Source organism: Rousettus aegyptiacus, unplaced genomic scaffold (genome assembly GCF_014176215.1).
Source record: "Rousettus aegyptiacus isolate mRouAeg1 unplaced genomic scaffold, mRouAeg1.p scaffold_m13_p_1, whole genome shotgun sequence".
Taxonomy (NCBI): domain Eukaryota; kingdom Metazoa; phylum Chordata; class Mammalia; order Chiroptera; family Pteropodidae; genus Rousettus; species Rousettus aegyptiacus.
This window is the reverse complement of record NW_023416284.1, coordinates 34,674,422-34,698,128: the sequence shown is the minus strand read 5'-3', so window position 1 is coordinate 34,698,128 and position 23,707 is coordinate 34,674,422. Positions and strand designations below refer to the sequence as shown.

The window sequence follows — 23,707 nt, the reverse complement described above, 5'->3', positions numbered from 1 at the left end:
AACCTCTTGAAGTCCCTTAGAGATCTACCTGACTACTAATTAATAGTGCCAGAGTAGATGATGTTTTGGAGCCACATCTATCCCAACAATATCACATATCAACTATACAACATTTACCATGAAAGAAGTAATAGCCATGTCAATACAAAGTAGCCCAAGAAAAGTATAGTGTGAGTGAACAGTTGGGACCAGGTATATAAATGGTCTAGCGTCAAGGGAAGAATTCTAAGTGGTACCTCAGAAGACTTTACTAAAAATATAGCTCAGGCAACCAGCCAATTACTCTTAAATTAGTACTGAAGTTGTTTTTTAAAGGAAGCACTGCTCTCTAGTGGATTTTGAAAACTTAATTATCATTAAAGTGCTAAAATCAAGAAAAACCTTCACAAAACGTGTCACCATAGATAAGAATGACTGATCTATGTTAAGAATTCCATTATTCTACAGCTATGCTGTCCAATACAGTAGACACTAGCCACACACAGCTATCAAGCACTTGTAATGCAGATAGTCCAAATTAAGGTATGCTATAAGTGTAAAACACACATCGGATTTTGAAGATGTAATACAAAAAGATGTAAAATATCTTCTCATTAACAATTTTTTATATTGACTATATTTCCCAGCCCACCTTTGGAATTAGATGTTGAAGTGGAATTTTGGATATATTGGGTTGAATAAAATTATTAAAATTAGTTTTACCTGTTTCATTTTACTTTTCAAAATTACATATGTGGTTCACTTTTATGGCTCATGTTATATTTCTATTGGGCAGTGCTGTTCTGGAAATAGCCTTTTAAACTGCCTGAACTTTGTTTCAGGGGAGTAAATTTCAGAGTGGGGTTCCATCCATTAAATGGTTATAAAACAATTACTATAAGTCAAACACTCTCAAATGTTAAAGATACAAAAAAAGAGAGAGAAATAGAGAGAGATACTTCCTGTAATACTCAAAAAATTCAAACTTTCATGGAATGAAAAAGTCTCAAACGAATGTAGATGTAGGAAGGTTGGATGGCACAGTGAAAAGAGCATAAATTTGGAATCAGACTTGCATTTGAACCAGGATTCCACCATTTACTAGCAGTGCGACCCTTAACAAGTTACTTCTCTGAACCACAGCCTTCTTATCTGTTTACAAATGGGATAAAAATAGCTTCCTTACAGTTTTTGAGAAAAGTTGAAAGAAACCTATATATAAAATGCCGGGCATATAATAGGCAATCAATAAATGATAGTTATTATTACTGCCACATTTTCATTCTACTTTACAGTTGTGGATAAATTATACTTCCTACTTGTAAGAGTTTATAAACCCTAAAAGTATAAAGATATTACATCTCAACTTAAAACTTAAACAGAAGAAAAATCCTCAATATACATAATGAGAATTTCACAGATGAGACTTTCTCAATTCATTTTTCGATATTGTTTTTGAAAATAGAAGTACTAAATTAGCTATGATTTCATATTCCAAAGCTCAAAAGCAGAAATTAGTTTTTCTATAATAGTATTCATTGATTCTCCTAATGTTAAATAAAGATGTAAGGTATTTTATACCAGAGGACTTATAAATGGATATTTTGGAAGTTGGAGAAGTTATTTTTACCATGAGAACAGCTTCTCAAAACTAACAGAAGAAAGAAAAAAAGTAAATTGCTCATATTAGAAAAGAAAAATGCTTATTCCAAATTACACAAAAGTGGCAGGATAGGCAAAATAAATGAATTCCTTTTCTTGGAACCAGGCTCATCTGGCCTATTCTGTTATTTCTAAGAAAATAATTAAATGGCATCTCAAAATCTAGTACTAATTAATAGCAAAAATTTCTGTTTCCTGTTTTTATTATTTTTACCATGAAAAGCCATAGTCTGAAGCAGTCGATCAGCCACCTCCTGTGGGAATACTCCAGGTTCTTGCAGACACAATGTTCCATCCTGTCTTGCTGAACAGAACTTCTCAAGGTGTGTAGTCAGGAAATTCAAGCAGATATCAAGTAAGGAATAGGGAGATGCTTCCTCCTTGGAGCCCAGGAAGAAACATAAAGAGAACACAAAAGTTAGTCTCCATAAAAGTAGAGAAAAAAAGTTCATATATTCAACAAGTATTTTTACTCAGTGTTTACTATGCTAGATGCTATGTTAGGCAATACAACATATGATCCATGTTCTCAAGAAGTAGAAGAGAAACATTTACAAAAATACTTATATAAAGTCTTTTAAATACTATAATAGAGGACATATTGGGTAGCATATAATCACATAGCAGGGTGCCCTAATAAGTCAAGGACAGTCAAGGAAGACATCAGAGACACAGTAGAATAATTTTCCTAAATTATTATCCATGACCCCTCTCCTGTTCAAACCTTCTATGGCAACCCATGAGCCTGAAAACAAAAGACAAAATTCTTAGATTGTCAGAATACTACCTGAATACTTCCAAAATCTAGCCCCAATTTACTTTCCAACTCGATCTCCCACATAATCCTCATCTCAACCTACAGTTCAAATATATGACAAATTTATTTGGGTAAAATAATTTTCTATAGGTGTTAGCATCCTCAAAGAAGATAAAGGTTGACCTAGTTATTCTAGTCTGAGGAATAAATAATCAAATAAGCACAAAAATTTAAGTGTAACAGTTTTAATTACAGAAATAAATACTCTAAATGTCCCCCATGACAATAGTACTATTATAATTATAGTTGCTACCCTCCATTAGATACTTTCAATATGACTGTGTTTAGTGTTTTACATGAATTATCCATTATTTCATTATTCCTTACCCCAATTTTACAAAGTAGTCAAGCATTACCTTCATTTTTGCATAACTGAAAACCAGCTCAGAAAAGTATAACACTTTTCTCAGCATTCCACATATAGTGAGTAACAAAGTATAGCTTCAAATTAAAAACTGACTCAGAAGGACAACTCTCAATCACATACTACATGTTACATTTTAATGGCTGAATAATATGCAGCCATTAAAAATTATAGTTCGAAGATATAATAACCTCATAAAAAATACTCATAATATAAGGTTAAGTATAAAAAATATTTATAGAACTTCCTCTACCTAATAAAGGTTATCAATGAAAAACCCAATTAGTCTCATACTTAATGTTGAAAGTCTAAATATTTTCCCCCTAAAAGCAGGAATAAGACAGAGATGTCTGCTCTCACCACTTCTATTTAACATTGTAGTGAAGGTCCTACAATTAGGCCAGAAAAGGAAATAAAAAGCATACAGAGTGGAAAGAAAAAGTAAAAACTATCTCTATTTGCAGGTGATTACATACTCTTGTATAAAGAAAATCCTAACGAATTCACAACACAAAAAAACTTATCAAAACACAATAAAACAAAACAATAAGTTCAGCAAGGTTGTAGGATACAAGATCAATATAAAAATATCTATTATATTTCAATACACTTATAGTGAATAATCTGAAAATGAAATTATGGAAACAATCCCATTTACAATAGCTTCAAAAAGAGTAAAATATTTAAGAATGAATTTAACAAAAGAACTGTATAATTAAAAAACTAAAGAAGACCTAAATAAATAGAAAGACATCCATATTCATGGATCAGAAGATTTAATATTATTAAATTGATCTATAGATTCAATTCCTATTAAAATCTCAGCTTCCTTTTTTCAGAAATTAACAATCCTAAAATTCATATGGAAATATAAGGGACCCGGAATAGCTGAAACAATCAGAGAAAAGAACAAAGTTAGAAGAGTCAATTTTCAATTGAAAAACTTCCTACAAAGCTAGAGTAACAGCGTGGTGCTGGTATAATGAGAGACAGATGGACATATAGGTCAATAACATATAATTGGGAGTTCAGAAATAAACTCGCGTATCTGTTGTCAACTGATTTTTAATAATGATGCCAGGACAATTCAATGCACAAAAGAACAAGCTTTTCAACAAACATTGGTGGGACAACTGGACCGATACATGCAAAAGAATGCACACCATATACAAATATTAACTCAAAATGGATCAAAGACTTAAATGTAGGTTAAAACTACTAAGTTCTTAGAAGAAAACACAGATATAAATCTTCCTGACTTTGGATTAGTAAATAGTTTCTTAAGAGATATTTCACGAAAAGCACAACCAAAAGACAGATAAATTGAACTTTACAAAAATGAAATCTCTGTGCTTTAAAGATCATCATCAGAAAGTGAAAAGGATATCCACAGAATGAGAGAAAATATTTGCAAATCATATATCTAATAAGGGATTTTTATCTAGAATACATAAAGAACTATTACAACTCAATAATAAAAGACAATTAAAAATAGGCAAAGGTCTGAAAGGACATCTCTCCAAAAAAAATAAAATAAAATACAAATGACCAATAATCTGATGGAAGATGCTCAACATCATTAATCATCAGGGAGATGCAAATCAAAATCACAATGAAATAACATTTCATATCTACTAGCATAGCTATAATCAAAAAGTCATTTAATAAGTGTTGGTGAAGATATGGAAAAACTGGAACTTTCATACATTGCCGATGGGAATGTAAAATGGTGCAGTCACTTTGGGAAACATTCTAGTGATTACCATCTAACCTAGTAATTCCACTCCTAGATAGGTGCCTAAGAGAAATGAAACATGTCACACAAAATCTTGTACATAAATGCTTATAGAAGCATTATTCATAATAGCTGAAAATTAGAAACAACTCAAATGTCTACCACCTGGTGAGTGAATAAACAAAATATAGTATATCTATACAATGGAGTGTCATTCATCAAAAAAAGAAAAGTTTGATATGTCATACAACATGGACAGACCTTGAAAACAGTAAGCTAAGTGAAAGAAACCAGTCATAAAAGACAACATTTGTATGATTTCATCTATATGAATTATCCAGAATAGGCAAACCTATAGAGATAAAAAGATTGATGGATGCCTAAGACTTGGGGGAGGGAGGGTTGGAGGAAAATGGGAAGTCAATGCTAATGGTTATAGAGCTTTTTTTTTTGTGGGTGATGAAAATGTTCTGTAACTAACCGTGGTTATAATTGCATAACTATGACTATGTTAAAAACCACTGAATTAATAAGCATACTTTATGTGGGTGAATTTTATGGTATGTGAATTATATCTCAATAAGGCTGTGATTAAAAATAGTTTGTAAAACTGTAAATATAAGACAGAAATAAATACATCAAAATGTTAGTAGTTGTTAATTTTGGGTGATGTGCTATCAGTTTTCATCTCTGAATAAATCAAACTTTCTATATAGCATGTTATTTCTACAATCAAAAAAGTTATTAAAATATGTACATGCTATTTTACAGTTTACAAAATGCTTTCGCATTGACACATTCAATATTGTTAATGACTGAGTAATGTAAGTAACAAACACATTATTTCATAGATGAGGAAACAAACTTCATAAAAGTTAAATGGCTGGCCCAATGTGGCAGAAACTGTTAGCTAGCTGCCAACTCTAATATTTTTTTTCTTTTCTTCCATATTAATAAAACCTTTTATTTTTACCTGAGGACATAAACACCTATAATAAAGACTACATATTCCAGTCTCCTCTACAGCTAGATGTAGCTGAAACACAGTAGAAAAAGTTCAGAGGAAATAATTAATCAAATTCAACTTCTGCCTCATAGAAGTTTGCCTCTTATTTCCTGAATTGTAACAATCAATTCTTTTTTGCTTTATCTACTCTTCATTCTTCAATGTTTAAAATTCATCGCTCAGATAAAACAAGCTGCCCTTTCACCTCGGTTATAAATTTCAAATTAACCTATTTATCTTGCAGAAGAGAAAAGAAATGAAAGTTGAGTAACTGTCAGAGGAGAGATACGCAACCTTCTAACTATATAATTTTTAGAAGTCATTTTAGCAGAACAAACCTAGGCAGTAAGATATGAACATTTAGAATATTTAATTAATCATTCTAAAAAAAATTTTCCTAATGGTAAGACACATTCAGCAAGGAACAAAAACAGGCTTTTGGACCTCACAAACTTTTCCTTTTCAAAGAAACTCTCCATTATCTCTGGTAATTCCGATTAGTAAGGCTTTTCTAGGCAGCTGTTCATCTACCTAATAGTTAATAACCTGGGCTTTAGAGCTAGAGGGCAAATCTCAACTTTCACTTGCTGACTGTGTGACAGTATACAAGTTACCTAACCTTTCTGTTCCTCAATTTTCTCATCTTCTAGTAAAGATAATAGTAATATCTACCTTATAACATTGTTTAGAGGATTAAATGACATAGACCAGGAACCAGAGAACTTAGACAATGTGGCTCCAGAGCCTACGTCCTTATCCACCACAACATACTACCTTTTCGACTTTATATACCAATTTCCAATATATTATCTCATCTGATACTCAAAGCAGGTTTGTTATTTGAACAAAGATAATGATCTCCATTTAAAGATGAAGAAGAAGTTACATATCAAGCAAGTGACAGAACTAGAACTGTACTCAGGTTTTCTGAGATCTATTCCAAAATTTATACTGCCACATGTGATTCCCCAAATTCCAATAGTTAAAGCTAACACAGAAAGTATTGAGAGACCGATGTTTCTTATTTCACTTTTAAATAAGCAACAGCATCACAGAAAGACTAACAAACAAACAAAAAAGCGTAAAGCGGAAGCTGGAATTTGGTGTCTAAATAATTCATCTCTTGGAAATTCCTACTCAGAGAGATTCTTCTCTTTACCAATTAGGCACACGCCAGGTAGAGTAAAACAAAGCTCCTACTAAAAAAGCAGAAGACAGAGGATGTCAGGTTTGACTTCATTTGGTTCATGAAGTAATCCACACAGTTCAAAGGCTAACAATTTCTAGAAAGAACAATCAGATAAATTCTTTTTAATAAACTGAAACAAAACTTCTACTCAATCTGGCCCAACCCAGATCTTTCATGCACAGCTCTTATCCTATTACCCTCTTTCTAAAAAAAATTTTAAAAGTTCCATATCATCTATAACCACAGTTCTCATGCTGAAAACATATGCAAGAGATTCCCAGCAGAGATGTGCTCAGGGACTAAAGCTATAGAATGAACTTGGCACATCTTAGAGCATCAAGCATATTCGAAGATTTAAAGGAATGAGAGTATGGGAGGCTGAAACAGAGAGAATTAAGCTATATAACTAGTAAATAACTTATAATATTTTTGTAATGAAACATATATGTTATGTAGAAGGCAAATGCTGCATGAATTTTAAGATAAAACACAATTACCAAGAAATTCGAATTAGTGTCAACACTTTAGCAAGGTTATTCAAAATGTTTTTTTACTAATTGGCTCCAACCTTCCTTTCTAGCCTCATTTCCCACCTTTTCCCTCCAAACATACCACCACCAGATATATTAAACTGAGTGTTCCTTAATGCAACCTACTTTCCTAAGCACTGTAACAGGCACTTTCACTGAACATCTGAGCCTTTTTTCTCAATTAGTCCTTCTCTGTGGCAAAATCGCACACATTCTTCAAAATTCAGTCAAACCTCACTAATTCCATGATGACTTTCCTAATTTCCAAAGCAGAAATAATTTTACTCTCAGCACCTAAAAAATTAAATTGCACCATTAACAATAGCTATGATGTCCTGAAGGACAGCAGTGTGGTGCCAGGCACTAATCCATGAAATTTATAAATGCAATTGACCCTTAAACAAAATGAGTTTGAATTGTGTGGGTCCATTTATACAGATTTTTCCCCCCAATAAATACTGTAAATGTATTTTCTCTTTATGATTTTAACATTTTCTTTTGTGTAGCTTACTTTATTGTAAGAATATAGTATATAATATGTATAACATACAAAATATGTGTTAATCTACTGTTTATCAGTAAGGCTTCCAGGCAACAATCAGCTGTTAGCAGTTAAGATTTTGGTGAGACAAAAGTCATATTCAAACTTTTGGCTGCACAGGGACAGTCAGCACCCCTAAACCCCACGTTGTTCAAGGGTCAACTGACTTGCAATCTTCAAAACAACTTTGTTTTGAACAAAGTAGGTAAACTGAGGTTCAGAAAGATTAATTTACATATCAATGATAAAACAGCCAGCAGATGGCAGAGCAAGAATAAAATTTATAACAGCTTTCTCTCATGAAACACTGACTCAGGTCTTGGTTCACAGCTCTTTAGATACATGAGCTCTTTCAATTTCTATATTCTATGAGTCAAGCACTTGTTACAATATGTATTTTAAAGACAAGGAAACTGAGGTTTAAGCTAAACATCTCCCCCATACTCATGTGGCCAGCATGTTGGTAAACTAGAACTCCAACTCGAGGATGTGCTTGAAGCCTATATTTTTAAGTTCTTAACCACTATAGTATAATAATATCGTAATCGCAGTTATTGAGCTCATACTGTTTGTCGATATATGCTATGTTCTACATGCTATAAACTATGCTAGGTGCTTTACATATATAATTTTTATTTCTCATAAGAATTCTGTAAGTTAAATTCTATGAGTGTTCTACAAAGATGAGGACACTGAAGCTTTGAGGAGCAAAATAATTTGCACAAGATGATAAAGCCAACAAATGGTAGACCTCCAGGCAATCTGACTCTAGAGTAAAATCTGTGTTTTTACCAATATATAAACTGACCTTTATATGACTCCTGAACCAGTTTTCTTTTACAACTCCATGTAACACCATTGTAATTTATAACCCCATTAGACTATGACACTTCAAGTTCAAGAAACTTATTAATCCCTTCTTTATATCCTTAGCTCCTAGCACAGTCTCTGATATTTATCTGCTAAAAGAAAAAAAAATGAGTTCAAATTAGGAGAGTAGTAAAAGGACTTTGCCCAGTGTCACAATATTTGTAAAAAGTGGAGCCAAGATACAAACCCAGATCTGCTGATTATGAAGTTCATACCTTTTCCACTATACCATAACATTTCTCAGAACAATTATTAGGTTGGCATTAATATAAATGCCAAAAAACATCTTGGACACCAGCTGGTTGTTACAGTGGCTCAGACAGGAGGTGATGATGCTATAGATTAGGGTAGAGGCAATGAAAATGAGAAAAAAATCAAAAGTGAAAAATAATTTGAAGAGAACTGACAAAATGCAGTAAGTGAGCAAATAGGAAATAGATGTTAATTTTTTTCTTAATCCCTGGTACCTAGCACAATGCCTGGCACTCTACTAGACAGGCAAGTGTTTTTGAAGGACTGACCAACCAACATTCATCTGGCATATGTTTGACATACATTATCTCAGCCCTCGCAACAGTCTTGTGGACCTGGTATGATAGACACAATTTTGCATATGAGGACACTGCTCAGAAAGAATGTACCCAAATTGATCTAATTAGAATGTGGCATAACTGGGCCTTGAACCAAGATATTTAATTCCAAATACCACCACGCCCTTTTTCTTAATCCACATAGCTTTTCCAGGTAAAGGAGGGAAAAGGGCAGAGGAAGGGGAGGTTGAGATAAGAAAATAACTCTGAGATTTAAAGTAGTAGTTAACTAGGGTAAAAAAGTGTGGGGGGGGTGGGGGACTGGGGTGTGTGTGTGTGTGCGCGCAGTAAGAGTGAGTATGATTAAGCACACAGGATAAAATGCTTACATTTGGGGAAATAAGGTGAATTCTACATGAGAATTCTTTGTATTATTTTTGCAACATTTTATAAGTTGAAAACTGTAAAATAAGTTAGAAAATAAAAATAAAAAACAAAATGGTGATCGCGACTCCCATGATTTCACTGACAAAGCTAATAAGGGATTATTTCTTCAGATGAATTTGTCATGGTCATGGAGAGTTTGCTTAGGCAAGTACAGAAGAGGAACTAATGCTTTAGTGAAAGAACTGAGCAGATTATACAGATTTAAGTGTCACTCCCTGGTGTTGACAGCTAGATAAACTCCTGGAGTGATCAGAAGAGAAAACTAAACCTTGTAATAATTACCACAAAGTACAGCAGGCAGAATGACATACTCCCTGAAGAATGACTGAAAATATTCTATGGCAAATAGAAAAAATGAAAACTCCAGTCTGAAAGAACAACAGAGCCCTTTATTTATTTATTTATTTATTTTTTATTAACAGGGTGTTTTCTAGAGTAGGATATAATTCCAACATTGTGAAATATTAGAATAAAGTTTGCCCAAATTGGTCCTCTCAAATACTGCGGGTCTAGTGTAAACTGGAACAATTTTTCTAGACATGAAAGATTTAATAATAATCTTAAAAATACCTGTACTCTTGATTCAGTACTTCCTCACTTAGGAATTTACAAAAAAAGAGAAATTAAGGATATAATCAAGAGATATTAACATAGATATTTACATAAATAATCAGTTTTTCTGACCAAAGAAACCCAAAAAACTCCATAATACAAAAGTTTAAAATAATGGAAAATGAAAAGCAAATTACGGTTATTATTATATCAACTCTATAAAATATTATACAGCAATATGTATGTTTCTGAATAATTTCTAATGACATGGTAAAATGCTAAGAATAAAATATAAATCTAAGCTAAATAAAAACTATATATATGCACAACAGGATTTTAATTAAACATTTATACAGGCACAGGAAATGATATTGCCTGAAAAGTTATTTCAGAAGGTTGGAAAGTTACCTCTAAATTAAATAATATGTTGTGGTAAATCTATAAAAATGATTAAAGGTAAGATTTAAAATTTAAAAAAATGGCAGTGGTCATCTTATATTTCTTAAGTTGGATACTGGGACTTTAGATATTTGTTTACTACATTCCATGGCTTACATAAATGTTTCATTTGGTCTTATGAATATACCAAATTATTAAAAATAGAAAAAAGACAAAAATAAAAATTTTGGAAATGAAAAAAAGATCTGTGTTCATGTTTCTGTTTTTCAAATATTGTAAGATAACCAAAAAACAGTATTAATTTTATCAGTGATTGTCATATTTTAATGATATATGTATTCGAACTAGTAAGAACACTTTATTACACTCAATAAATTATTTTAATTTTGAATGAAAACATGTATATACGTATATCTATACAGACACATATACACATACACACTTTTATTTTTCCTAAATTGGCCATTCTCACCAATACTCTTACATCCTTTCCCTATGCAGTCTTACATTCTCCAGAAGTTTTATAATCTGATAATAAGGGACTGGGAGAGTTTTCAGGGGAAAGGCAGGGGAGCAGCTATGATGTATAAGGGAAGTAGGTAGAAAATAATAAGGGAATTTTGAGAAGATTTATAAACTCTATTCTATCTCACAATGTTCCAAAATTTGCAGATAAAACCTTAGTTATTTCTAAATGACTTTTGTCTCCAGGATTATGTTCCATGGATTATAACACTGCTCTGAAACTAGACTACATAGGTCACAACTTAAAATACATAGCAATTAAAGAATTTCTGCTGCTGAAAAAGCTATTAAAGCTCCTGCCTTTAAATATGACGGAACAGAGCCTTCCTTGGAGGAACAACAACAATAAAAACAAGAAAAGAATGACTAGACTAAAAGAAGGTCAGGAGAGGTGTTGACACGACACCACCTAGGGGAGACACAGAAGGCTGGCAAATGTTGAAAATAAAGAAAAGTAAGTAATAATAATGAGAATCTTTGTCATTAAACATCTGTCTAGCACTTCAATGTGTGAAGCTTTTTCAAAACAATCATGACTCTGTAAAGTAAGGACAACAGAGGTTATTTTTGTTGAGGAAACTGAAGTTCAGAGAAGAAATGTTAACAATGAGAGCTATGCCTCCCTTTTATATATGCTGTTCCCTCTCCTTAGAATGCTCTTCCATACCTGTCCATCTATCAAATTCCTATTCATACAAAAGAAACAGTACATATGTCCACTCCTCTATGAAAATGATAAGCAAATTATGGCTATTATTATACCAAGCTCTGTGTCCCACACATTGAAAACCACTAGGGTTAAGACCCGAGCCTTATCCACTTCTGTACTCCTTGCTTTTAGCACACAGCAAATGCTCAGTATCTATTGAATAAGTGAATAAATGAACTACCTATAAGCAGACTTCCTGATTTTAAACCACTGTTTTTTATAAGAACACAGAGCACACATGGAGGCATGAAGCAATGAAGAAAGAGCAAAAAAGAAAAAGGAGAATGGCTCCCTAAACGGCTTTTCCACTTCACTATTTTTTTGTGGCAAGTACTGATTTCTAACAGCAAGAAAATATCCAGCAGAGAGGTCAATCTCTGCCCACTACCCCCACTACACACACCCTTATAGCAATGTATCTTTTCAGTTGCCTTTCTATTTCTTCAGAACCCAGTTCCTTACCTCCCCCACAAACAGGATTACTTATCTATCATTCATTAAAATCTAGGTCCAGTATTCCTCCATTTACTAACCATGATGCCTTGGAAAAAGTCATTTCATTTTTTGTGCCTCAGCTTCCTTATCTGTAAAATGAAATTTATATATTTTTCCTTTCACTTCATAAAGTTATTGTAGCAAATGAAATAAGGATATGAATATACTTTGTCTACTATATTATTGCCAGCATCATCCATAAACTGTATTTTTCCTTATAATTAACCAAAAGAGAGACCTCGTTACTCAGATTCTAAAGGCCAGAAGGTCTGGCTTTGAAGAACCGCATATCAATACTCATTAACCTTTTCTAAACTTTCTCATGGCTTTCTTTTAATAAACCTTATAAAAAAAATTTTGTTTTTTGGTTTCTTATACTTTCCTTCCTTTAAGTGTTTAGTCATTTATGCAACACCCAGCTAGAGGCATTCTCAGTTCTTTTCCCATGACATAGTTATCTATTTTGTTGGTTATCTATTGTTTTATTATTGAAAAGCTTCATTGTGTTACAGTATTGCCAGGGTTATGTCAAAGAAGCATTTCAACATTCTGAGCTGTGGCCCATCCATTTCTATCAAGTGGAGGGGTAGGGGACAGTAGGAACTGACTACATATTACAATTGTAGTCTACTGTTATAAGGGACTGGGGATTCCATTGTTGCTGATATGACAAAAAATGAAAAGATCCTCACGGATCAGGCATCTTTTGTATCTGGGAACTGAAGCCCTATAAAATACAACCGATAAATTATTTGTTCAGTTAATTAGTAAATTACAAGATGGTTACTTACCTCAAAACTCATTTTATTTTTCCTCATGACTCTATTACAGAAAACATCTGATATAAAAAATTTTTTAATTGCCTTAATTCCTCAAGATAGACCTTGAGGACCCTAGAATCACTGAATAATAAGGTCTCTCTTTTCCAGAGACTTTGTGGTTATTAGGAATAATATTAGATACGAATTTGAATTCTAGTGGTGTTAACACTGCAAAAAACCTAGCTTTTCCGACCCTTAGTTCTGTCCTTTGTAGAAAAGGTATAATATTAGTACTTATCTCATGATGTTATTGTTAAGATGAAGTGAGAATTTGTGTGCAAAGCCCCTAACACAATGCCTGAAAGAGTACTCACTCAGTAAATGTTCCCCTCCCACTTACTAGCTATGACCTTACACAACTAATTCAAATTTAAGTTTCAGACGTATGGGACAGCAGGTTCACGAAGGTAAATCCTCAAGACTTTTGCCATCCAGAGTCCATCTGTATAAAGACAAACAAGACTCTTTGTCTCGCTACACAATCAGGCAGATATTCTTTAATCTACCTTTTCACAAAGGATGTAGGCATTTTAAGGTCCTGGTTTTATGTAGCTGTCTCAGTTCCAACTCCTATGAATCAAGTTCGAAATCTCATCTGCTCTCTGAAAGGTTCCTAAGACTGACAAATCCTCCAATGAAAGATAATGGCTCTGAAAGTTCTCTATTTTTTGTATCCCTGAATGACTTTTTTCTAAAGATTGGGCCAGAAACCAGGTAACTATAAAGATTACAAACTTGACAATTTTATGTTTAGAAATAAATTTTTTACTGACATCTCTCTGAAGGACTGTGTAATACTGTGGTGAAAAGTATGAGGTTGGAAGTCAGACTACCTGGATTAGAATGCCAGCACTACCACTTACAAAACTATGTAACTTTAGGGAAAGTACTTAATATCCCTGGACCTCAGTTTCATGATCTGTAAAATGAAGACAAAAACAGTACTCATATCGTAGGATTATTGTCATAAATAAATGAATTCTAAGTGCAAGACATTTACAACAGTGACTGGCATATATCAATTACTCAAAACAATTTAGCCGTTATTATAGAATATAAATTCCATGAAATACACAATGTTTTGTTCACTGCTGGATTCACAGAACCTAAAATAATGCCTACTACACAGTGGACACTAAATATTTATTGAATAAAAAGTGAACAGTCAAGCACAAATTTATTGTTAGGTATATTTAAAATACTTAACTTCCCTCTAGAAAAAGACTTATGTCCAGAGAGCAATATAACTCCTGAGTCCAGCCCTAAAAGTAAAGAACGGGATTGAAAGATAGACAAATGTTGCCTTTTTGACTTCAATGATATAAGAAATTTCAGATATTAAACAACCTTTGACTCCTCATTTTTGTAGTACTCCATAGGAAATCCCTCCTTCATTTACAGGCTTTTTTCCTATTTTCTACTACTGATTCAATCAAGTCAGACTTCCAGGAATAAACACTTAATATAAAAACCTTTTGATATGATCTAATCCCTTTACCTTCTCCTTCCCCAAACACATTTTACAAATGAGGAAGATCAAGAAGGTAGTACCAAATGCATATATGAATTGTGCTCAAGGGTCCAGATATATTGAACTATTTGGCATGGACTGTGTGGGAAGTTGTTTTTCTTCTTTAAAAACCGCCAACTACTTTCGGAGATCCCTTGATGTGAAATAATGAAGGTAAAAGAAGCTTCTAGCATGTATCACTTCAAGGGCTGGCCAGTGTGTCAAATGGCTATATGCTAAATAACAAAAAGCTAGAGTTCTATCTATAAGAGATGGAGGCCTGGAAAGGTAAGTAAATCCCCTTCTCTTCCATTTTAGCTCATGTAACAAAGCCATTCCAAGAAACAAAACAAAAATTCGAGTCAGTAATCACTGACCTAATGAGCAGATCACAGGAATCACTAACTCAGAGATACTTTAGCATTATTTTCCTCTTAACTATCAGCATGAATTTTGAAATATAATATGGTAAACAGAGAAGCTGGGTTAATAATGGAAAGAACACTGAGCTTGCTGTCAGTCCTGGATGTGCTATTTACTAGCTGTGTGACCTTAGGAAAATAAATTAACTTCTCAGTTTTCTTATCTATAAACCTCTTTCTTGACTACTACACAAAATGGTTGTAAGGAATAAATGGGATATGTATGAAAATGCCTTTAAAATACTAAAGTACTATGAAAATATTAACATAACTGAATGAATACTTTCTAGTGTGAAAAGTTGGGTAATATATTCATGGAGGTAAGAGCTCAAGTTTATACAAAATTTAAACCTAGAAAAGCAGCTTGCCATGGATCCCAGAGTACTAAAGCTAATCAAGCATACCTACTTGACTATAAAACTTACTTTTAACTTGCTAGAATTTTACCACATTTTCTAAGAGGTGGAAGGGATCACAGAGGATTTAATACAACCTTTTCATTTTATAGATTTAAAAATGGAGGCATATACAGGTGAAATGATTTGCCAAAGGTTATAAGGTTCATAAAAAGAAATAGTTATCACATAACCAAGAACATTCCAATGTTTTAAAAATGCCTTTAGGAAAGAAGAATATGACATGGAACAAGAATTAAGATGCTGGAGAGCTGAGAAAAAATGTCTATACAAAAGATAACTGGAGACAGGAAAAAAGAAAAAACAGATCTTTTTACAGAGTTAACAAATGTTTAAATAATTAACCACCCCCTCTAGATTTAGCTGTAACTGATTCTTTACTATCTGTGTTTAAATATTACATTTTCTAGAAAGACATCTCTACAAATTATGAATAGGTAATTTGCAAGTATCTATACAAAGGGATATTGCTTTGCAATTTATCTTGAAATCACTTGGCTTCCTTCCCAACTCTTTCACCTGACCTCTTCTGGACAAAAACATGTATCCTAGGTCAAAAGTACCATTTAGTCTAGCAAGAGGAACTAACTATCTGATCTAACATTTCTTATGTATCAAACAAATATCTTTTTTCCCTCAGAGGACATGGACAGAGTGTTCACCTTTTTTGGTGCTCTTTTGTAACTCACACCTCAGTTAACATCACCATATTCTATTCTCTACAAACTACACACATTCTTTCCCTGAACAAATATTTATCTTCTATGTCTCAGCATTATGTTAAATGCTTAAGACATGAAGCTGATAAAACACAACCTGTTCTTGCCCTCAGAGAGCTCACCATCTGGAGAGACTGCCAGCCTCATTAACAAACAATACCGCCACCACAGATAATTGCAGCAATCAGGCATATACATAACCAAGGTATATACAAAGTACCGGAAAGACATATGGAAAAAAGTAACCTAAAACTGCCTGGAGGTAACAAAGGCTTCAGAAAGGAAGTAAAGTTTGAGGAAACACTTGAAGGTTAAATAGTCAAGAAGTCAAGAAGGGAGAAAGCACCCTAGGCAAAAGAAACAGTGTAAGCAAAATTTAGAGGCAGGAAAAACAGCATAATGTGTGCTCAGTATTACAGAGCATAAAATGCAAAGGATTTTTCCTCATAAAATAATTAGATCATTAGATTAAATGATTCGATCATAAAGGTCCTAGTATACTATGAAAAACACTTTCAATCGACAACTTTTTCCTGAGTCTCTACTATGTGCCAGACACTGCCAAGTATATAAGATACAGATCTTTGTAGTCCCATCACTGTCCATGTGTATGACTGCCACTTGAGTTGTGCAGTACAACCTGTGTGGCCGCAGCAGCCATATAAAAATAGTGAAATTAGTGGAGCTTAAACTATAGGCTCCATAAATATTATAAAAGGTCCACAAATCCACATGCATACCAAGTATGCTCTGTATACTTGAAATACACACGATTTTTCAATGCAAAATCGATGCTGTTAAAATTAAGAGAGCAGTATCATTCTAAAATACTGAATTTCTACCAGCCTTTTTCTTTTCCCTCCCAATTAATATATTTTGAAAGTATATTCCTGTCATATCACCCAAGCTTTCAACATTAAAAAGGTATCTAAATGTTAGAGAGAGAATACCATCAACATCTAATATTCTCCTTCGAGTGCTTTTTATAGAAGGCAATTTAGCAATATGGATCAAGAACCATAAAAACACCCTCAATCAATTTTCTTTCAATAAATATAAATTACTTTTATAATGTAAACAATAGTACAAATATTTTAAGTACCAGAATTCAGTTTAGATTTCTACAACCTCAAAAGAGTCCAGGGAAGGTGTTTGAAATAGAGGTCAGACAAACCTGTGCTTAAAACCTGCTCTGTCACTTATTAGCTATATGACCTTAGGAAAGTTACTTGATTTCTCAAAGCTTCAGTTTTATTTTCTGTGCAATGAGAAAACATCATCAACCTCAAAGAACTGTAAAGATTAGTACATTATCTGATACACTGTGTGCTCACTATATGAAAGCTATTGTTTGAGATCATGCTCCTCTAAATAAATGTCTCAGAATGCAAGAGTTTTGTTGTAACATTATTTTTTATTTTAATTACTTTTAGCATTAAAAATGTCTTTTACTCCATTGTAAATAATGACTATTTCTGTCATTTATTGGTTAATTGTGTTTTAAGGGCTAGCTTTACAACCTATGAAAAAAAATAGTGGTCTAGCCAGTATTTCCTAATTCACAAATGGCTCAAGTTATTAAATTCAATATTGATGTCTATTTCAATTTGTATATTTTGACCATTTAATAGAATAATTAAATTTTTCTCCTGTAAAAACAGAATAGGTTGAGAGTATCCAAAATTTTATCTACTGCATATATGTGAATTAGTGGAAATTAGGAGACTGGCTCTTGATATTATAGTCACTCCACTGTTATAACTTCATCTGAACATGGAACATCACAGTAGTGTAAAATTATTTTTATTCTTATTATGAACTATGGCCAAAGAAACAGAAGTTACACTGATGATGAAATAAAAGTAAATGAATGCATTTATCTGATCAGAATTCTTAGATGGTACTACATCAAGGTATCAGTATTCTTTAAGCATTAAAAAAAAAAAATGTGGTGTTATATCCAACTTGTATTTTTGTTTAACAAAAATAACTATTCATACTTTCAGTGTTTTATTTGTGGAAACAGGTTTCCAAGTAGCAGCCTGGAGCCATTCCATTTTGTCATTTAGAAACAGAACAATTATAAAAACCTGTGGATTATTTTTAAGTAAAAAAGTGCAAGAATTCTAAATTTAAGTTTAAAAAGTCAGTTATCTATTTTGATGCCATAAACATAATTAATTTCAATCTACATTGTAAGATATATTCATTTTAACAAATGACAAATAATGATTTATCTCATGTCAATGTGACATTTGTTATATAGAAAAAGGCTGAAATTTGTTTTAATGTGTTTTAATGTATTTTGTTTAATGTATTATTAAATAAATTATGTATATATAATTTAAAATAAAATATATTTTACTTAAAATCACTCCTTTCTCATACCAAACAAAAATCTTTTTAAAAATTAAATGAGGTTGGAAAGTACTGACTCTCTCTACATGACTTGATACTTCTGGTAGACCTACTGTTTATAAAGGATTTTGGTATAGTAAATTTACTTTGTTTTAATAGTCTCAGAAATCTCTAAAGGCAGTGAGCAAAATTGCAAAGCTGTTTATTGATTCTGTGCTTATTCTACAACTCCACAGTAATGTCTCTATGGATAATTCACTTAGCCAAAAAGTGGTGTGCCATATCTTCATATTTCATTTCTCTCATTCTCCCTCCTCCAATTTACATCATCACCACATTAAGGTTAAGGAGAAAAGTTTACATACTTTTCACCCTGACTAGTATAACAGCTCTTTTCACTCCAAACTATGTTTCATATTGATTTAAAGTGATCATCCTCCAAATCTCTTAATTATGACATTCCTTCACACATACACACACACACACACACACACACACACACACACACACACACACAACCTCTTTCAAGGTACTAAGGGTCTTTTCAATGAGGCCAAAAGTCCTGAGCCTATGATTCAGGGTCCTCCATGATGTGACCTTAGGCTCACCTAGTCTCATCTCTTACCGAACCCTCAATGCTAGAGTCATATATTTCCCAGAATACATCATGGCTACTTCTGTCTCAGCTTCTATGCTGAAGCTGGTCCCTTAGCCAAAAATAGCTTTCCTTCCCAAACTCTTACTCAATAAAACTCCACTTGTTAAAACCCCCAGCTCAAATGTCCCCTTCTCAACCAAGCCTCCCTGACTTTCTGATCATCCCCAAAGTCATTCATTCATTCAACAAATATTGACTGAGTACCTATGCACCAGGTACTATGTAGGTGTTAAAGATGATGAGCCAAGTAAACATGGTATCTACCTTCATAGAGCTAGTACTTATCTTACTGGGTTGCTATGAAGATTAAATGAGATAAAATATGTAAATCACTTAAAACAGGGCCTATACAGTCATGTTCAATAAATAGCTGTAACCCCAGTGCCCAGAATATCACATGTCCCTTAGCAGCTGGTCAAATGATTTTTACAGTCTGAGATTGGAGGCAGATATTAACCAAAGAATCACAGTATGAAATATAAAATTACAATTGATATATATATTTTACGAAAGAGGATAACAAAGGTTGTGTGACTAGGGTTTTTTAAGGCATAGGCAGGGCATATGAAGTTTCCTTGAGCTGAATATCCAGGATATGCACAGTTAAATAGGCATGACAGAGTACCACCACAGGTCACTCACATGTGCTATTCCTTCTATTTGGTTTTCCACAACATAACTTCTATAATTTAATCCTCCAGTTTTCTTCTTGAAAGTAAGATCCTCTAGGAAGCCATCCCTGACTATCCCATACCATAAGCCCACAACTTTTCCTTTCTTAATACTCTTCATTTAAAATTACTCTTTTTTGCTCGATGTCTTTATATACATAAGATATAAAAAGGGAAGGATCACATCTGTTTTATTATTTGTAATATCCCAATGCCAACACAGTCAATGGCACTCAAAAAAACTGTTAGATGAATAAAAAGTATGGACTATATTGCAAACCAGTGTTTCTCCAATTGTGGTTCACACACGGGGAACATCAGCACAACATGGGTTACTTGATAGAAATACAAAGTCTCAGGCCCTACTCCAGACCTAATAAATCAAACTCTGGAAGTGGTGGCCTATAATCCCACCAGGTAGGCATCTAAACTAAAATCATACACTGCATAACAACATTTCAGTCAATGACCACATATATAATGGTTGTATACCATATAGCCTAGGTATGTACTAGGCTATACCACTAAGTTGTGTAAGTGCACTCTATGATGTTCAAACAATAACAAAATCACCTCATGATGCGTTTCCCAGAATATATCCCCATGTTTAAGTGGTACATGACTGCATTCAAAACACAAAATAACAGAAAAATTGGAAAATATAAAATACAAAAAGCTTTACAATAATGTTCAACTCTATTTACTGAGTGCCTACTACACAATTGCATAAGGAAATTTTTCAAAATTAACCTCTACAGATAATTCTCAGCACATAATAAGCTAATATTTTGACTCCTCTTCACTTCTCTCATACATACTCTAACTACTGTATGTATGTGTGATTTAACAAGGAAAAATCAAGTTAGTTGGAGGCAAAGTATAAACCATAATCATGCCTAATACATCTTTCTAGTCTCATTTCCTACTACACATGCTCATTCTTGCATCCCTCCTGCCATGATATATAAAGGTAATCCTACTACCTACAATACAATTACTTTCTACTCACATCACAACAAAGCATTCTTCCCCTTCTCAAAATGATCTACATAAATCTTGTTCATCTCTCAGGCCCAGCTCAAATGATACTTTTGAATCCTAAATTCCCAAAAAGGGGTTCATAACATCTCCCTCAGCACTCATACATTCATTTTCAATAGAAGGGCCAACACTTCCAAAAATATAGCCATTTGAAGTCTTATCTAGGACAGCCCTTTATTCTAAAGAGAAAATCATCATATCTTACTAAATTTCCCTTTTGCACCAAAAATAAGATTCTCAAACTCAGTCTTTCTGAGTAGTCCACTAGTTGCCTCAAATTTCAGTTTAAGATTATACCTGTCAGATAGGAAAATGAGACCATAAAGTGAATCATTCAATTACCTAGTTGGCCTAGGCACTAGGAATAACAGGAATAAGTAAGGCATAGTTGCTGTTTAGAAGTCACATCTCAGGGGGAGAAACAGGTTAATATACAATGATAATGTGAAGGATTGTTGGGGAGGCAGACACAGGAGAATGGCAACACCAAAATGCAGAGTCAGTGAGTTAGGGAAAGTTCAAAGATTAAAGTACTTTATTATAAACAACTTTCCTAAAAAACAGATGGGGGGGGGGGATAGAAATTAACTAACCTCCAGGACAGGACAACATGATTGATTACCAGGACTTAGATTTGATCAGAATGTCTTCTTCCTCTCAGAGACCAAAATTAAAAATGCTGTATATGATGGAGAAATGTGTGCATTAAATAGACTGCACACTATGTATGACCCAACTCTATGAAAAACCAACTGAAGCCTCAACCTATTTTGAAACAGGAAAGAGACAATTTGCAAATATAAGCGTCTTCCAACTCAAGAAAGAGAGGGCAAAACAAATGAAGGTAGTATTATAAAGTACTAAAGTGAACTGTCACAATCAGACTGCCAAGCTGATTCAGTCTTCAGAAGCCCTGGTCTCTGCCTCCCGACAAAAACAAACCATTTGTTTTGAGTAATAGTCAAGCCTGTAAATGAATATTTTTAAATTTCCAAAACGATACTTCTACACTAAAAAATGCTCAAAATACATTCCAAAACATTTTTAATTATTTCTGTCAAAAGACTAAATATCTCATAAAGTCACAGTATGCATGCCGGCCTCACTCCATCACTCTAAAACACACTATCAGTCAGATTTACAATGACACTAGGTAATAAGGCTTCGAGGCTCTCTCCAATACCTCCAATCTTTCTCCTTTCTTTCTACAAAAAGAAAAGGAAGAAGAAAGCCAACGAATCCCTGTCTGCCCTCCCTACAGCTCCTGGGAAACAATCGTTCTCAAATTGTCCCTGCTTAGACCCACGAAGCCCATAGAAGGAAATGGGGGCAGCTGGGAGACCGGGGGGGGGGGGGCGGGGGTAGGGCGCAGGAGAGGAGACGCGGGGGGCGCAGGATGGCCGATAAAGGGGAGAGGAAATGTGGGCGGCAAAGGACGAAGGGGAGAAATGATAGGGAAAGGAGGACGTAGTGGAGATAAAATGGTGAAAAGGGGTAAAAAGCCAGCGCAAAGAGCAGGTACGAAATACAGGGAAAGAGGGAAGGAGCAGAGATCCCAAATAAGAGAAAAAGGCAAAATGGTAGGAGGAGAAAAAAAGGTCGGGTTAAAGGACGAAGAGGGGGCGGCAAAGGGGAACGCGAAAGAGGCTGTCACTGGTGATTAAAAAAAGGGTGTCACCGGGAAGGAGAGAGATGAGGGGTTGCGTCGCCCCAGCAGGTGGCCGGGGATCATTGGGAAGGAGGAGTGGGCCACCTAGGAGGCGATAACAAGGGGATGAGGTAAAGGCAGGGCGCAGAGGGGGCACCAGAGCTAGGGAGGGGAGTCTGTGGGGGCCAGGGTGGCGGGCGGCTGCGGTTCAAGCAGGCCTTGCTCCCTCACCATGGCTGTGCCGGCCTGGTCCTCGGGCATGCAGCCTCTGTCCAGGGCTCGGTGGCGGGCTGGGCCTGAGCCCGCCCCCAGGTTGAGCCGGCGCGGGGGCTCCAGGAGGCTCCGGCGAGCGGCGGCTCCGGGCTTGGCCCAGGCCTCGGCCTCCTTCTCTCAGAAGCTGAAGAGCAGCAGCCGCAGCCGCAGCCGGGCTCGTAGAGCTGACTCCGCCCCCCCGTGAGGCCCCGCCCCCACCCTCGAGCCTGAGCTTGGCCCCGCCTCCACTATCACTGCGCAGACTCAACGATGGAGTCTCAACCTGGCGTCGAACTTTCTCTCCCTCCTGGATTCTTAAAAGAGTCATACCCCCTCAAATCCTATCCTTTTAAAAAATAAGAGCTTTGTATATTACATCATAACGGTAGACTAGAACACGCACTCGTTCCAGTCACCTATAGACCCCTGTGCTCTAGTTCACCGTCATTCATTACTATTGTCAATTCTTGATAATTTCAGTTCTCTTAGATAATTCTTCCAACGCTCTGTCCTTTCAGGTTCCTCTCTTCCAAGGATAACCCTTTCCTCGGCCTCTCATTTCCATGGTCATAACTTAGATCTCCAAAAATTGTAACCCCTCCATAATCTCAATTTTAATCGTTAAACTTTCCCACCACAAACTCCTTCCTTTCTAGCTCTCTTCTAAAATCCAGCTCCAAAAATTCAACTCCACAAAGACTCAAAATCCACTGATCCTGCTACCTCTTTTTCACTATTTTTCACACTATGCCATGTCTTCACTTCCTTCCTTGAACAGCTTAGATTCTATGGTCCATCATGAAAATCGTTCCCAGGTATTTAACCTTCATTTCTCAAGTTT

At 34.6% G+C, this 23,707-nt stretch overlaps 1 protein-coding gene across 1 annotated transcript in view; it reads right to left on the bottom strand.

The window, feature by feature from the left end:
• Positions 1–23,042, bottom strand: part of ZYG11B (zyg-11 family member B, cell cycle regulator) — a 65,445-nt gene extending 42,403 nt beyond the window's left edge. Inside the window, exons 1-2 of the mRNA XM_016120367.2 lie at positions 22,846–23,042; positions 1,856–2,021 (exon numbers count right to left, since the gene is read on the bottom strand). Coding sequence (XP_015975853.2) covers positions 1,856–2,021; positions 22,846–22,875 — 196 coding nt within the window. The 5' untranslated portion in view covers positions 22,876–23,042. The remainder of the gene's footprint in view (positions 1–1,855; positions 2,022–22,845) is intronic.
• Between the last annotated feature and the right edge of the window lie 665 nt (positions 23,043–23,707).